Genomic DNA, 18,025 nt, shown 5'->3' on the forward strand with positions numbered 1-18,025 from the left:
AAGCACAGGACCTGACATGAATCATATGAAGTTATGATCAGTAAAAAGCAACAAACTTTGGAGGGTTAGCTACATACACCTTTCCCATTATACGCAGACCATGTCTCAAGCGGGCCGCTGAGGAGAAAACTGAGGTACACGTACCTCCAGGCAAGAGGTCAACCAGAGTAAGTACAGGTTTGAGCCTGTAGACGCTGTTAAGGCAGTAATACCCACCCAGCAAGTTACAGCTTCTCTAAAATTAATAGGGTGAAAAAGTGTGGCAGGGGACATTTTTTAATCTATCAAATAGAAGAATGCCCAGATAGGACTACAGAATGTTCCCACCCAGTCACATATCCTGTTTCCTTCAGGATCCCATTCTGAAATAGATTAGCTTTCCTCTTACAGCTTCTGCATGACTCATTCCTTGGGAGAGTGAGCCTGAATTTCTGTACTGGAAAGTTCAGTAAGTGCCTGGATGTATTCATTTCTGAGGCAGATACTTGTTTTCACATAATGATGCTGATTCCTCTCACTGTTCTACCAGTAACAGGGCAAATGAAAAAGAAGCATGTTCAAGAACATGGGTGTTTGCATTAAGAACACTTTATGTTACAGTATAAATGGCATTTCCAATAAAACATGAAAAGATTTATACTGTATCTACAAAATTTAAGCGTTTGCTACAATAAATGCTATATTTCTTTTAAACAAGCTAGAAAGGTAAGGAATGTCACGATCAATCTATACATTCTTTCTGCAGCATTAGCCTGGAAGACTGATGTTTAAATTGGACAATCGTAGATGTGAATTTCCTGATCATCTCCGACAGACACAATTTTTGAGCCATTTCCATTGTATTTTACTCCCCAGACCTGTAAATAAAAAGAAAAAAAATTCCACTAACACCTTTATTCTTTATGAATGAACATCCTTATTCTATTCTCATTATACTGAATCTAGAAAAACACTGAGATGAGGATGTTCTCGTGCTTTCTGCCTTTCCTCTAACTAGGGATCTTCTATTACTACTGTTTGATTATCATTCCACTCACCTCCCAACTCAAGAAAATTTCATTTCTAAACACAAATCAAGGTATCTACAAACCTTTCAAAGATTCACAATCTAGGAAGTGACTTAATGTTGTGAAGATGGAACCCACAAGGGACCAGCATGTGGTCTCATTTATGTTTCCAGGAAGGAAAAGGCACAACTACCCTGAGGTCGCTGCCTACGGGGATCATTGCAAACTGTGCTCCTCACCTACCTCCTTGGGCTCGCCCCCACCACGGTCAGTACTTCTCACTCTCTTATTAGAGCCCTGTCCTGCCTGTCCCTAGGAGCTAGACAACTTGGCGTCACACGTCATTGCTTTCATTTGCTATGTACTGAATTAACAGATTCACACCTCCTTCCCAGACAGAACTGATGTGGCAGGAGTTTTATCAGGTCAGCCTGTCACCCTACCCCTGAGTTGGGTATTCTAGCCCTGATTTCAGTGTTGCAATTGGGCCAGGTGATGGCCTCATTTCCACTCCAAACGTCTTCCTCTGACAGCACCACACACTGACCTTCACGTGCAAAGCAACACAGCCAGCCAGGACTTACTCCCTGAGTTAAATGTTTTAATCCAGTAGTGGAATGTCAAAATTAAACCCCCTCAACTTTGTGGGCAACAATTTAAGATTAAATGTAAAAAAGCATGAACAACTGTTAACTTTAAGCTGCATTCCAAAGAGATTCTATGAGATCGCCATAAGAGCATTTAAAATATCTTAAAAGACAACTTTATACTGCCATGGGTATTTTATTTTTTATACTACTTCCCCAAGACCCTTGCTATTCAAAGTGGTTGGAACCAGCAATGCTAGCCTCACCTGGAGCTTGTGACAAACACAAAAACTCAGGCCCAGGCCAGACCCACTGAATCAGCATCTGCATTGTTACCAGATCCCCAGGGGATTCCTGTGCACATTAAAGACTGAGAAGCCCTGCACTAGAATGCCTTTATCATTTCACATTCATCTTGGAAAGATAAGACTCCAGTGAAAACAAAGCCTCTTCTCCCTAATTTAAAGACTGAAACCAAAGTCAGTAATATCACTAACTTCAAACAACCTGTAAGAATTTCTGGCTTCAAGTATATTTAAAGAAAAAAAAAATCACTTCACTTCTTTGGGCCGCTCCAAAAGAGAAAAGTGATGGCTGTGGAATGGAATGGAAGCTTCTGAGTAAGCAGGTTCTTCTTGAGCCAGCCATGGCCCAGCTCTACCCAGAAAAGGGCCCAGGCACGCCCCAGGCACCAGCTGCAGCATGTTTCAAAGAAGGCATTTAAAGGCTGTGTGGCTAGTACCTGTTTTCTAGCCTACACAGGGACATATCATGCCTTGTGGGTTGCTAGGCTGACAGCACGTCCTGAGCCTCTGCACCCCCGAGTGCGCACAGGAACACAGGCTGGATGGACATCCAAGCAATCAGAGTAGCTCAGCCCCAAGGGTCGACTGGTCTTGACAACCCAAGCAGCAAGGTTAGGAAAAGGAATGAGTTTTGGCACAGTGGTCAGACAATGCTAGCAATCCAAAGGAATCTGAATGTTAATTATGCCATACCTGATCCTGGTGATCAAAGAAGGTGTGAACACAAGTCCTCGTTCCAACATCCCAAACTTTTACACTTTTGTCAGATGAGCTATTTTAAAAAAGGGAACATTAGTATGAGAAAAGTTCTCAGACTGGTTTGAAGTTGGAAAGAACCTGCTCAAAAATCCCACACTCCTTCACTCAGCCTACCTAGAGGCCCCCTTGGTGCCTGGGTACACAAGTGGCCATCCAGGGCCCCAAAAGGTGGCCAAGGATGTTGGCATCACTGGTTGGCTTTCCCCTCTCACAGAGCAGCTATTTCCCTGAACTTCTGATCTGCCTGGCCCTCATATTAAATGTTCTCATCAGGAGTCTCGGATGAGAGTCCTATATCCAGATGGGAGGGAGGCCCGTGAAAGCTTCAAAATAAAGGTTCTCAGAGGCTTCTGTAAACCTCTGTGCAATGCTATTAAGCCATCCATCCTCTGTTTTTCAACTGTCTTGGCCATCCTGGGCCTAAACAACACTGGGGTCTCAAAGCACAACATTTTACAAACAGATTTTCATATCTGAAGTTACTACTGTAACACAGGTATCCCTTAAGTAACTGTAGGTAGAAGCCTAGATTTATAAGGAAGAACTAAGAGCTGAACTGTTCAAAAGAATCCACTTTTGTTCCAGCTGAGGACAATTAACTTCACAATTTAAAAAACACTGCAGAAAACAAAGGCTATCAGAATTAAAAAAGGGTCTTCAAATTTTAAGGCAATTCATACAAGATGACCATCTTCATCTTCATAACATTTTAGAAACTGATAAGAATCATAAGTACCTGGAAACAAAGTGTGTGTCATCAGGACAAAATGCAACGTTCAGCACCCAGGATGCATGGCCACTCAATGTGCCAGCCAAGCTGGCGTGTTGTCTGAAATGGGAGTTTCAAATAAAATGGAGAGGTTAACTTTTGGAATACAATCACTGAAATGGAAGGTATACTCTTAATTGCCCGTTTAATTGGACCAAATCTGCTACCCTTATAATCACCACAGTATTAGTTTAAAAATTCCCTTTTCTATGAAGTAGCATCACACACTGCAGAAACAAAACTTTCAACAGCATTAACCCCAAATATGTCAATGCCACCAAGAGCCAAAAATAAGATCCTGAACAAGCAAAGCTTAAAAAGCTCAAAATAAAGAAGGCTCAGCAAGTCAGCTCCTAAGATGAGGAAACAGAACCAGCAGGGGCAAGCAGGCCATCTCAGGGCAGTTGCAGGTTCTGACCCCCGCCCACCTAGTACCCTTTCCATATAGGCCCAGTGCCTTGTGTCTAAGGAATGTCTAAGGATGTACTCTTTACAACAGATGTGGCTTGGATAGACCATTTTTAAGCTAACCAAGAACAAGACAGGTCTAATTACTACAGTCATTTTCACTTTTTAAAAAAGCGAAATGAAATCACTTATGGCTGGAAAACAATCCTAAGACCCGACTGAGGCCAGCAGTTTGACCTCTGAACCCAGAAGAGTAGAGCAAACCTCGGTTAGGTACAAGGAGAGGTGGCCTCAGTGGAAAGCAGTGGGATCACAAGCAGGTAAAAGTCCTAGGTGTTCATTCAGTAACAGCACCTTAGCCAAACCACCACCTCAGCTTGGGCTTCTCGCCTGCCTTATGGGGACACGAATCCGCGCTACCTCACCGGTTGTTGGGAGGATGATGAAATTGTAGCACTGAAAGCCTTATTAAAGAAAACTGGATTCTTAAGGAATTGCTACTATTTATATTGGCTCTGCTACTGACAGGCAAGCACAGTTTGAGAGAGGCATCTTCCCCCCAGACCCTAACACCCTCATTCCGCTCTAATTCCAGAAGCTGCAGTTCTAATTCCATGTCTCTTTGACAACTTTTCGTCCTCCCAAAGCCCCCAAGTTTAAACTCCCGAAAAACTCTCACAGGCCCATAAAAGGACATGCATGTGGATGATCATGGCTGTAGCACCCATCGTTGGGAAGAAGCGTAACGTATGCACCCAGTGGATTAGAATGCTACCTTTGGAAGCCAGGAACCAGAGGCACACTGATTAGCAGTACTGAGTCAAAGTATCACACACACGTCAAACACCATGTAGGGGAGACCTCAGGGGTGAAAAGGAGTGGTGACTGAGAAAGATAGGGGAAAACAACAAGAGAAAGGGCCCTTGCACAGGCTTCCAATGAAACAGAGCCATGAACTGAAGATTAACTCACTTCTATACCTGTGGTCAAAAACCAACAACAAAAAATCTCCCTCATCTAGACCTGCTGCAAACTGGCTTATGAACTGACAGCTCCCTAACTAGGGCAGAGAAGTACCTTCTAGAACACCCCTAGAAAATGGATGTTCTAATTGTTTACCATCACTCCAAGCCAGCTACAGCCCATGGCTCCATCTCCTCAACTGTACACTACTTACCTACCCAAAAGAATTTAAAATCACAACAGACAGGATGCCTGAAAAAAAGTAGCAAGTATGTGATCCTAGTAGGTAACCCATGCACGTCTTCCTCCATAACATTCTAAGCTCAAAGCAGGGACGCTGACAGGGGAGGAATAACTGGGGAGACTGAGTGTCTGACAGGACCTGAACACAAGTCTTTCCTAGACCCAGAGAGGGAGCAGCACACTTGCTAGGGCTCCTCCTAATGATAAGAGGCAAAACAGGCATTGGTATTAAGTGAGAAGCCTTGAATCTCAACAGGTAACTTACACATCATAGATCTTGATGTAGCCATCATCTGAAGCAGTGACAAGGAGCTGCGAATCCGGGGAAAAAGTCAAGGAGCGAATGGGCATAGCATGGCCTGAAATTCACAAAGACGCTTGTTAACTGATACAGTTTCCACTAACTATGTCACTTTTAATGACTGTAAGTCACTGAGTTGCACTGCCCAGGTGCTTCAGTCAGAGAGGGTACTGACTGGACCCTTCCTTCTAATGCTCTAGAAACATGCACATAACCCAGGCCCCTCCTGCTGGAGCCATTTCTCCTCAGATCCCTTCCTTGACCAACTGGACCTCAGCACACATTGCTTAGAAGAAACTCCTCTGCCACAGATATGGCCAAACATGGAAACATGCATCGTTTCTGATTTGCAAGGTTGAAGAAATAGGATGCTATTTCCCTACCAAATCCTTTGCTGTAGAGGGTAAAGGATACATTGAAGAGGTAATATATTCTCTTGGTTAGAATTCAAAATAGTACAAAAGAATACAGAGTAGAAGTCGCCCTCCAACCCTTCCCTTGTTCTAGTACCCAGTTCTCCTGCCCAGAGGTCATCATTGCAAAGGGTAGGCACAGCACTTTCATCTACCTTCAAATTACTGACAAAAAGGAGTTATTTTCTAATCACAAAGTTCTTTAGAACCAAACATGACAGAAATAAGACACTCATATAGCTAGGATATATTAACACATAAATAAAAAGGCCTGTTCACCAAAAAAAGCATTTAACACGGTACAAGAACTAATATGTCTAGGTTATAACTAGTGACAAAACTGAACCTTAGAGGCATTTGAGATCTCCAACTGAGATTGATGTTTTGCAAATCTAAAGCTCATTTGCCATTTAGCAGCATTTTAATGAAAGAATACGTCTTCCTTTGTGATCTGATAAGCCAGTTTGCACAAAATAAAACGATGAACCACACCTTCCAGCGTGTGCAGAAGTTTTCCGGTTGCAATATCAAAAATATTGATGATTCCGTCTATGGCTCCACTGGCCAGATACTTCCCATCAGGACTCTGCACAGAGAACATATGGAGATCATTTGAAACTCCATATTCTTAAGCCATCCCCACCAAACACAAGCAATCTGCTGGCTGCAGGTCTAACTGGCTGACTGGCAAACCATGCCAGTAGCTGCCTGACAAGACCAATGCAGAACGTTTACCAAGGAATACAAAAGGCTAGAAGAGTAAACTGAAAGAATCAGAGAGAGAAAAAAAGAGCAACGTTTCCTTACATATGCAATACTAAGAATGAATTTTCCTCTTGTGTCCAAAGAATATTCCTTTTTCCCACTTTCCACACCAAAAATGTTCACTTTCCCCACATGAGTTCCTGTGGCCAGATACTGGGAATCAGGAGAAAAGGCCAAAGTCCAGGCATCCACTGAACAGAAAAAAGAAGGAAAAAAACTATAGTGAGAAAAGACGCGACTTTAATTTTAAAAATGTTGTGAAGATATTAATTCTATACCAATTTAGTTTAAGGGCATCTTAAATTTTTACTAAAAATGTAGATAGACAGGACAATACCAAGTGTTAGCAAGGATGTGGAGAAACCAAAATCCTCATACACTGGTGGGAAAATAAAATGGTACAGATACTTTGAAAAACAGTTTGACAGCTTAAGTAAAAACACTTACCATAATACCCAACAGTTCCACTCAGAAATGAAAACACATGTCCACGCACAGACTTGTACCTGAATGCTCATAGCAGCATTACTCAGAATATTCAAAAACTGGAGAGAATCGAAATGTCCATCAACTGGTAAATGGATGAACAAAATGTGGAATATCCCATAATGGAATACTCACTGCTCAGCAATAAAAAGGAACAAACTACTGATACATGCTACAACACGGATGAACCTCAAAAACATCACGCTAAAGAAAGAATGAAGATGTATAAGACAATACGATTTCACTTACATGAAATTTTTCAAAAAGGCAAAACTATAGGTACAGAAAGCAGATGAGTGGTTGCCTGAGGCTGAGGGTGGGAGCACAGATTAACTATAAATGGTCATGGGGGAACTTCTGTGGGGCACGGAAGTGTTCTAAAACCGAATTGGAGTGGTGGCTGCACAACTGTGGAAATTTACTAAAACTTGTTAAACTGTATACTTACAATGGGTTAATTTCAGAGTGCAATTATAGAGGTGAAAGTCTACCTCAATAAAACTGTAATAAATGAAAAGGTACCAGAAATACTCTTATATAAAACTGTAATATGACAAAGTATTTACCACAAATTAACAGAGAATAAGGACTGGAAAGAGGCACTGTTCGTTTAAAAAAAAATCAACTAGTTTTTAAGTTATACCACACAGCCTGATTTCAAGTGTTCTATCCAAATGTTATTTGTGTATCACAGTGCTTCTGTGTAAGTCTCCAGACTCATGGGCAGCCTGGGTAAACACATGTGCTTTATATTTCCATCTGGAACACTGATAATATTTTAGTATTTCTTTTCTCAGCTACATGGGAACCTCTTCATAGGCAACCCCAAAGGGCTTTGGGAGCTTTTGGCGTCAGAGCCTAGAGGCCAAGGAATAATCTAGTTGTCCAGTGCTCGTCTAGGTCCCTTTGCCCATACCCACTCTTATATGGGAATGTACCCTAAGTCCTGCCCCTCCTGCATCTGCCCAGAAACAGAGCTTATTAGATCAATGGGAGAGGAGAGAAAGGCTCCTTCCCATGTCACTCTCCTTATTCCTGGGGCAGGGCTCAAAGAGGTCATGCCCTTCTCAGGCCAGGGGAGAGTGAAGGCCTCTCTGAGTTTAACTCATGGTAGACAGGGGCTCCTGGCACAGATGGGTCAGCACCATATTCCAGGGTGAGTTTTAAAATAAAAATCTCTCACAAATTTTAACACACATATTCAAAGTAATAATCAATAATTTAGCTCTATCACTTTTCTTATGAAATATTTGTTTTAAAAAAGGAAATTAACTTCAAAAGTGCTCAATTAACCAAGAAGATCTGAAAAAGCTTTTATAATCAATCTCTCAAATAACTGCTTTTTAATATCTATCTTTACTCCTAAATGACTAAAGCATTATTCTAACAGGATTGTTTTCTTATTCCTATTATAATTAGCTGTTTACGGGAATAATAGTTACTAAAAAATCTGATTTTTATTCCTTGAAGTTTAATAAAATCACACTTTTGAATTATTTTTACATTTGCTTATTAACTGTTCGATAACATAGAACTTTTAGTGGCAAATTTCCTTATACTTGAAATTGAAGGAATTTTTATTCCTCAATTAAAATGTTCACTCTAAAATTTATTTTAACATTTGCATAATAAATATTTATTTTAATCACTAAGTTCCACCTCATCAGCAAAAGAGTAGCTTTTCTTTACATTGGGACATCTTGAACCATCTGATGTCGAGAGGCCCCTATGCTTCCGCCTTTGTTCTTCAATGTCAGTTTGCTGGAGCTACAGGATGGGTGAGGTGCCCAATGGAGGATGTTCCCCTTCATCTTCCTTTTCTTCTACTTCCTCACTTTCTTCTTCAGGATCTGAGATTTTCTTTCTTGTCTTTTTCTCCTTCTTCTGTTCCTTCTTTCACATTCTCCAGGCATATTTTCAAGATAGGTATAATGTAAATGTCCGTTTCCCTACATTCATTAGACCTGGACTTATTAGTTTTACCTTCAGATGAATTCAATTCAGCTGCTCCTTAGTTGTCAATAGCAATGCTTGCTTTTATTACTCACCCAAATAACTACTGTTTAATGGTATGGTATAGTTTTAGGAATATTCCTATCCAAAAAGAAAATAAACCCAACCCTCTACTCGTCTCAGTATCTTTTTTCTTTCCTAACAGTAATCTTTCAATGATCATTTGCCACACATGGAACCAGTATGTAGTTTAAGGTACTATTTGTCAGGGAAGGCAAGTTGGATACAGACACCATCCTTTTCCTTGGAACAAATCCAGTAATCATTTCTTCAGCTGTGGTGTGCCCGGGGGGTCACAAAACCACGCAGTGACCTTGGCGTCATGGGAGGGCTTAGGTGTCCAAGATGAAAAGGCAGCAACAGATCTGCCTCTTCCTCCTCTCAGCTACAAAGCAGAGTCTTAACAGACTTTGTGGGCTAGTTTGTATGCAGTCATTTACAAGTAAATATAAGGCTACAAGGAATCCTGAAATGTCATGTTGCTTGTTCCACATTAATCCAACATACTGAAATCATTAACTTCCATTACCTCAGATATTTATCAAGGCTAATGGACAAGATTATGCTGTCCTATAGAACTTAAAAAAACAATGGATTTGTTTCTTTAGAAGTTTCATATATCTATCATATACTAGAAACAGGCACTTTAATCATAATTAGTAGAGATTACCATGATACAGATCTATGAGGACACAGTGCTTTATGTTCTAGACCTCTATAAGGCAGTGAATGTATCAATTCAGAATATGGCAAACAGAGGACCTCTGGACCATTCAAACACAAGTCCACAATCCCAAATCAGCAATTCTGAAACTCAAAGGCGATGAAAACTGAAAGTTTTAAAAAATAATTTTAGTACCAAAATTCATTTGGTAATAAAACCTGACCTGAACTGATGTAAGGCTATTTATAGCCTGTATATACCTCTCTTAGTGTAAATACTCATGTTTAGTCGCTGAGGTATTAGTATTTGATTAGAGTGCTGCCCCCAGCCCCACTGAAGGTATTACATGACATACAGTTCATGCACCCATATTACCAGTCTCAAATCCAAAAACTTCTGAACTGTAAAATACATCTATCCCTAAAGGTTTCAAAAAGGGATTGTAAACCTCTAGTATCTTCTCTAAGAGTAAAACTCTTACCAGGTCCTGCATCTATAGACTTTATCTGTTTGCCGTTTTCCAAGTCCCAGAGACGAATGTGAGCATCAAGAGAACTGGATGCAGCAATGGGCAGGGTGTGGCTGATGTCCACAGACACCACACCCAGCTGATGGCCCTCCAGACTCCACTGTAGGTCCAGCTTCTCATCACGCCTTCAATGGGGGACAGAGAAATGGATTTCTTCATACACAACACATTGTACCTGGCATCTGAAATTCTGGGCCCCTGAAAGTATGTATTACCAATGGTCTGTGAAAAGCAGAACCAGAGAGGAAATCAAGAGCCACAGAACACCACATGCAGCCAACTTTTAGCCATGAGACTTTTTTTTTTTTCTTAAACTATAGGGCCTGAACAGCGAATAACAGGAAAACAAATGAGAGAAAAAGAATCTGCCTTTGTATACCACCATACTACTATTGCTTTCTTGCTTAGAAAACAGTTAATACTTCTCTGATTGCAATTTGGGAGCCCAGAAGTAAAAACCCCAATTTCCAAGGCTGCATGTTAGAGGAGAGGGCACTCACCATTTCCAGACCTTCACCAGGTCATCCAGGGATCCTGTGACCACCGTCTCAGAGTTTTCTTTCTTGTTTGTCCCCCAGGCAACTGACCAAATGGCATCATCATGGGCTAGAATGGGAAGCACTTCATTTTAAAAGTCTTCATGCAACTTCTGAACTGAATGTGCTAAGATGAAGCTGAAATACTGTTACAACAATTCTGAGGTAATACCCACCTGTGCCATTTTATTGTTTTGCAAACCGCTTTCCCATACAGCTTTTATTATAACTGTGGAGGCAGATATGAAAACTGGAGGCTCTGAAGAAGCTACTTGCCCCACATCACAGGTTCCCAGGTGGGGCAGCAGTGCCAGAGTGATCCAATGTCCCTTCTACTCTCGCATGCTGCCCAACATGCATTAGTGTGGAAAGGCTCTCACTTAGCTGAAGTGAAACCCACCCCAAAAAGAGATCTAAAGCTGCTAAGAGGTATTTCTTAGAGGTCCTTGGAAACCAGTAGGCAGGTCAACTGTAAACAGTACAGTTCTGAAAACAAATAACTAAAACAGCCTCCATGCATGAGATGCCTTTTGCCACAATGTCTATTATGTTTAATGGGCCAGTTATTACTTTAATCCTTTTATAAGTATTACCTCAGCCACAACAACCCTAGGAAATAGGTACTGTGAATAGTATCTTCATTTTACAGATAAGGAATCAGAGGCTTAGAGAAGCCTAGTAGCTCACCCAAAGTCAAAAGCTAAGAAGAGGCAGAACCGGGATTCAAATCCAACCTCTCTATTAACTAACGTCTACTTTAAATTCTAAGTCTGCAAGTTGCATATTTGGCAGGCCATGCTGGTGGGTCTGCAGACCTGGTGCAGGAATATAAATGTGACAAGTGCACAAGGAGGCTTTCTTCATACCTGGCGGCATTTCTCCAGGAACACCTTTCCAAGATATGAATACAAGGGCATTCAACTTAAACAGCTGTGACTTACATACATGGCTTCCATTACAATCCCCACCCGACCCAAGCCTGCTAGCTTGCCAGCCAGATGGCATTAGCTGCATACAAGGCAGCTGACTGGCATGCCTGACTAGCTACTAGTTACCTACGCTAGCTAACCTGAAAGAATGCTTTTGGCTTAAAATTTAGACTACCTAAATGTCACCTACTTAAAGTGGAAGGGCTTTTATTAGGCATTTCACAAATTCCTCCAGGCTTTACCTAACTCATCCAGGCTGTGGTGGAGAAATGAGATACGTGTGAATAGGCCACGCACATACTCCTTTTCAGGTATGAAGTCCGGTATCACTGGCCAGTTACTTTTCCAGACTGAACTCTGACCTGCCTCCTGCTCCCATTCCCACCACTGCCTCTGCCGCACAGCCCCCAGCCCACCCCTCCCACTCAGTAGTCTTGACAGAAATTCACCTTGCTGTTACTATATCCTTCACTTTCATTGAGGGTCAAAGGTCCTCTGTGAGAGTCCCTGCACTTGTTGTAAATGAAGGAGCCCGAATAAAAACCCCTAAGAGAACATCTGAGTTCAGGGCCAGGCTCAAGTTTACCTCCCCAGATGAGCTGGCATGAACAGATTTCTGAGACTCAAAGCGTTTCCTTCTTTCACTTTGATAGCTGGGAAGCTCAGAGTTCCTCAGGTGGGAAAGGTTTCCTCAGCCTGGAGTTCTCTGGTCTGTCATTTGACTCCTGCTTTTTCTTTTAAGTTAGTGGCTTGGTTTTTGTTGTTGTTGTTGTTTGTTTTTAAATGTATTTGTTTTCAGCTGCTTCTGCCAATGTTTCTGCAGAGTACAGTTGGAAACTGCATGTCTGGTCAGCATGACAAAAATCTTAAGCCAGGGACAACAGTTTTTCATAGGTAAATTTGCTTGAACAGGCAAGCTGCTTACCTTGCTCTTGTTTGAAGAGAATACTGTACTAAAAAAGAACAGAAGACACATTAAACCAATGGTCAGATTTCAGATGTGTCCCATCCCTTCCCTAAAACACCTCCTGCCCCCCAAACTCACTGCCCTGCCCCCCAGTAGATATAGTCACCAGTCTTAGCTACTTCCCCTGCCTGACCTCTTAGGAGCTCCTTGATTCCTGCTCATGCAAGGTTTGTAGAGTCATACCAGAAAAAAATTAGTTCTTTAATTTTAGACAAACTATAGTCTCTTCTCCCTAACCACTATTACCCACCCCAAAAGGAGAGTAATAAATTACGTGTTTTTTCCTGCTCTGATCACCAGGAAGCTCAGAGTCCAGTATGCAGCTTAATTTTTGCAGCTGTATAAAACCACACAGTCTGCATAACCTGTTAACTCTGTCCCTAATTTTATTACAAAGATATGTTTCTCCTTTTCTGATCTTTGTTTCTCTCTCCTTTTTTTTTTTTGCGGTACGTGGGCCTCCCACTGTTGTGGCCTCTCCCGTTGCAGAGCACAGGCTCTGGACGCGCAGGCTCAGCGGCCATGGCTCACGGGCCCAGCCGCTCCGCGGCATGTGGGATCTTTCTGGACCGGGGCATGAACCCATGTCCCCTGCATCGGCAGGCGGACTCTCAACCACTGAGCCACCAGGGAAGCCCTCTTTCTCGTTTTGTGTACAAATTCTTTTAAGCTTCCTCAATCCCTTTGTAAACTGTGGTACAGACTTAGATAAAATAATCCTCCTCTTAGTGTTGTGCATTTTACTAGTGCCACCTACCCCCCCTGGTGACTAGGTGCCCAGGGTCACCCTACTCTTCAGGAGAAGAGCAGGAATCAGACGCTAGTTTTCTGACTACACACCCAGACAACGTACTGGGCTCGAAGCTGCCAAAGAGACCAACTGATATTCTTTCTTTCCATAGGCCTTACCTGGTTGGTCATTTCCTTAACCAAGGATGAAGGGCTAAAGGCCAGACAGCTCTGTGGAAACAATACCAGGGTTTCAGTAAGGGGGTGTCATCAGGACAGAGGGGGCTACAGAAGGTTCCCCTTGATCAAGAAAATAAGGCAACTCTTTGGCAGAGTTGCCCGGACACTTTTCTGTGGATCAGTCCCAGGGGCCCCCTTCACAAGCCCTACCAGGTGGCACGGACTTCTTTCTCAACTAATACCTATCACCTCCCATGTTTTCTTCTCCTCAAGTTGACTACAGAGAGGGACCAGTCTCCCTCCTTTGCTGCTCTTCAGAGAGATAAAACCACAGGACCTTTTAATTTAAAATATTATTTATTCAAAACTCAACAAGCAAATATGGGGGAGCAAAGTTCTTAGAGTCCATGCGGGGATCTCAGCCAAAAATGCCTGTAAGAGCCAGCAGGCATGTAAATGAGGACATGAGCTAGAGGGAGACACATGTCTCCCAAAAGGTGCTGAAGTCTTTAAGGACTTAGCTCAGCTAAACACAAACTTAACCATAGGAATAGATTTAATTTCTCAGGCTATAATAAGAGTTCTCAATCTTTTTTGTGTGTGCTGTAGACCCCTCTAGCAGCCTTGTAAACCCTATAAACCCCTTCTCAGGATGTTTTCAAATACATAAAATAAAATACATAGGATTAGAAAGGAAACCAAGTATGGTCTATTCTTGTTATTCCAGGCAGTTATGTTCTATAACATCACTGAACACCGAATTAATGAACACTGATCCATTGCTCCTAGGGGAGACACTGCATTAGGTTCCTGCAAGACCCTGGTAACATTTTTGGCAACCGAACAATACATAACTTTGTTTTATGCATGTTTCTCAAAACTACAATGAGGTATCACCTCATGCCGGTCAGAATGGCTATTAACAAAACATCTAGAAACAATAACTGCTGGAAAGGGTGTGGTGAAAAGGGAACCCTCCTGCACTGTTGGTGGGAATGTAAATTGACACCACCATTATGGAAAACAGTACGGAGGTTCCTTACAAAACTAAAAATAGAACTACCATATGACCCAGCAATCCCACTACTGGGCATATACCCTGAGAAAACCATAATTCAAAAAGAGACATGTACCAAAATGTTCACTGCAGCACTATTTACAATAGCCAGGACATGGAAGCAACCTAAGTGTCCATCGACAGATGAATGGATAAAGAAGATGTGGCACATATATACAATGGAATATTACTCAGCCATAAAAAGAAATGAAACTGAGTTATTTGTAGTGAGGTGGATGGACCTAGAGTCTGTCATACAGAATGAAGTAAGTCAGAAAGAGAAAAACAAATACCGTACTCTAACGCATATATATGGAATCTAAAAATTAAAAAAAAAAAGGTACTGATGAACCTAGTTGCAGGGCAGGAATAAAGATGTAGGTATAGAGAATGGACTTGAGGACACAGGGTGGGAGGGGGAAGCTGGGGCGAAGTGAGAGTAGCATCAACATATATACACTACTGAATGTAAAATAGCTAGTGGGAAGCAGCAGCATAGCACAGGGAGATCAGCTCAGTGCTTTGCGATGACCTAGATCGGTGGGATAGGGAGGGTGGGAGGGAGGCTCAAGAGGGAGGGGATATGGGGACACGTATGCATATGGCTGATTCACTTTGGTGTACAACTGAAACTAACACAGTACTGTGAAGCAATTATACTCCAATAAAGGTCTATTAAAAAAACAGACACCTTATTTTACGTTGGTAATTCATTAATATTGAACTTATGGCTAACAGCACCATAATGCTTGCCTATATGAAGTTTATCTACACGTGTGTTTTCTCCATAAGGCACATCACAGTCTTCCTGCACTTAGGAACACTAAGAGAGTACTTTAGCACTGTGCTTGCGGGGGGGGGGGGTATTTTAAACACTGAAATCACCAATAAAAGCACAAAAATACAAAAATCACGGCACTAAGACTGAAAACAAAGACACTTGTTTACAGCATGAGAACTGAAGCAAGAAGGCAGAATGTTTCCTTGTTCAGCTGCAGCTGAGAATGTGTGTCAGTTGACTCAAAATTTTCACCACCTCACACATGTCCAAGAAAGACCACAAAAGCACTGCAAGTACTGGTTTGGGGCCTACAAATAAATTTTAGCATGTAGATGAATTTGCAAATACAGAAGCTGAGAATAAAGATCAACTGTATACCAAAATAAAATTTTACCAAATACAAAAATTAAATTTGTGATAGCATAACATATGTGATTCTTAATTTACACATTACATATCAAGATCTAGCAGCAAGTCTAATAACTACCATAATTTCAAAGTTGTCATGAGCTTACACAGTATGCTAAGATATGAAAATATCTGTAATTTCTATTGGTGACAAAGTCAACCTGTCAATACTGTGGTTTGTTGACAACATTCATAATTGAAAGAAACACTAAATTTCAGTTAGAGGTTAGAGAACATAAGGATGCAATTTTTCTTCTCATCCAAGTTCATGGCCCCCTCAATTCTATCCATCGACAGAGGAGACCATACAGCTAAGGCATCCAGGTTCAGGTTACTTGCTTTAAATTTGTAAACCCAAAAAGGCTACCGTGAAGGTTTTCCAAGGATAACAGAAAAAACAAACAAACGATTTGTAAATAATCTTTGCCAGGGTAGGAAAGACAGGCAGGAGCTCAAGCCAGTTTTGCTGAAATGAACGGTATTACAACTCTGCTTGGGCACCAGCCCTCTGCCCAGTGAAGCAGAGGCCTGCCCTCTCCCCTTCCAAATCCTGCCTCACATCCTTGCAACAGAAACAAATCCCTGCAACAGAGAGAAACAAAAGAGTAGGAAGGTTTGCAAGAAGCCAACTCCAAGAAGCCAGCCTCCTCAAGACAGAGGTGTGCTTCTATCAATGAATGCACGTTTGAGGATGTACCATGAGTCAGGCTCTGTTTTACGTTCTACACAAAGGTTAGCTCACTGAACCCTCTCACCCCACTTAGTAGATATTCTTATTATCACCTCTACCTTCCTGATAAGGAAAGTGAGACTCAAGAGAGGTTAAGGAAGCTGCCTAAGGTTAGTCTGACAGTAGAAGGTGGATACAAGCTATAGTATAGGCCACCAAGCTACACTACCTCTTACATCAGTTTCTTATCCTCTATAATTTAAGAGCTAAGAGGACCCCAAAGCCCTCTCTTGCTACCTTCTCTCTTTAGAGAACTTTCCTCCCACTTCCTAGGCAGAATTCATTGCTCCCTCCTCAGTGTTTCTAAAGAACTTTACACATGTCCCTATTAAAGTACTCAGACAGGTCAGTAACCCATAACACTACATGGTACTTGAAGTAAAGATAACTCAGCCTGTGCTTGTACCTATCCAGCTCGCTACCTAAGAAGACAGCGTGGCCCACCACTGGAAAACTTCGGTTAAGATAGTCGTTCCTTCTATGGACAGTGACACCTTTACTGCAGAGAAACCAGCTCTAAACTCGAGCCTGCACAGAACACCCTCAGGACGCAAGATGAGGCAACCTACCCTCTCCCCTTAGGCCCCGCACGTCGAGAGGTAGCCAGGGTAAATGGAGTCACGGAAGCCACCACCCTCGGGCCCCGCAGCCTGAAGCATTCCTGAGCAAACCGTCTTAGAGGCAGCCTCGGGCCCACCCTCGCTCACCCGCCCTCCAGCCCGGGCCGTTAGCAGCTGCCTTCCCAATCGGCTGTGCGGATCAACTCACCGCCTCACTGCCCGGCTGCACTGCCCTGCGGCTCGTCTGACGCCAGTCTCCGCGCGACCGTGACGCGCGGCGATGAGCTCACGAAGGGGCGGGGCATCTCACTGGTCCCCAGGGCGCCGGCGCATGCCGCAGCGCCCCCTGCCGTCGCTACGCCGCGCACGGGGCGGACGAGGAGAAGGGGAGGAGGGGAGAGGGGGAAAGAGGCCACGCCCCGGTCACGCTGGTTTCCCCCGGGGGGCGGGGCCCCTGGGAACCTGCTTCCGGAAGCGCAGTTTTAGGTTTCAGCAGCTGAGCTCTTGGACGTTTGGGTGGCAGTCTCTTCATTTGTAGTTTGAGATTCAACTACACATGATGACTGCAAGAGTTCTGTTGCTTCAAAAAATTTTCAGTGAAATACAGCTTTGTTTTTCAAACTGCAAGTCACAACCTGTTACTGTGACGGATATCAGTTTAGTAGGTCGTAACCAGCATTTTAAAACAAGGCGATGGAAGGGTGGAGGCACACACCCCATCCTCGCAAAGCTGCCCGGCTGCTCCTGGCTGCTGGTCACTGCCCAAGGCTCTCTGGGCAGGAGGGAACAGATGTTTGGGGGAGAGGAATGTCTGGGGGCGGCCCCTGAAGGGTTAAGCCTTCTTTCAGCTAGTCGTGGGAGAGAGTACAGTCTCTCCTGATTAAAACTGGTTTAGAAGTCCAAAAAGATTCTAATAGGAGGTGATGATAGTAAAGT

The 18,025-nt window shown here is 42.7% G+C and overlaps 1 protein-coding gene across 3 annotated transcripts; it reads right to left on the minus strand.

The window, feature by feature from the left end:
* Positions 1-556: 556 nt before the first annotated feature.
* SKIC8 (SKI8 subunit of superkiller complex) lies at positions 557-17,357 on the minus strand. Of its 3 annotated transcripts, none has more exons than XM_060095118.1 (11): positions 17,298-17,357; positions 13,554-13,604; positions 12,603-12,630; positions 10,713-10,818; positions 10,165-10,337; positions 6,563-6,711; positions 6,248-6,341; positions 5,307-5,400; positions 3,395-3,487; positions 2,593-2,671; positions 557-857 (listed from the first exon to the last, which is right to left on the minus strand). In XM_060095118.1, the coding sequence occupies exons 2-11, from the start codon at positions 13,563-13,565 to the stop codon at positions 768-770; spliced, it is 918 nt and encodes a 305-aa protein (XP_059951101.1). In that variant the 5' UTR covers positions 13,566-13,604; positions 17,298-17,357; the 3' UTR covers positions 557-767. The 3 variants fall into 3 exon arrangements, with proteins under 3 accessions (XP_059951101.1, XP_059951102.1, XP_059951103.1); XM_060095119.1 differs by lacking the exon at positions 17,298-17,357 and adding an exon at positions 17,237-17,279; XM_060095120.1 differs by lacking the exon at positions 17,298-17,357 and adding an exon at positions 17,099-17,204.
* Between the last annotated feature and the right edge of the window lie 668 nt (positions 17,358-18,025).

Source organism: Mesoplodon densirostris, chromosome 4 (genome assembly GCF_025265405.1).
Source record: "Mesoplodon densirostris isolate mMesDen1 chromosome 4, mMesDen1 primary haplotype, whole genome shotgun sequence".
Taxonomy (NCBI): Eukaryota; Metazoa; Chordata; class Mammalia; order Artiodactyla; family Ziphiidae; genus Mesoplodon; species Mesoplodon densirostris.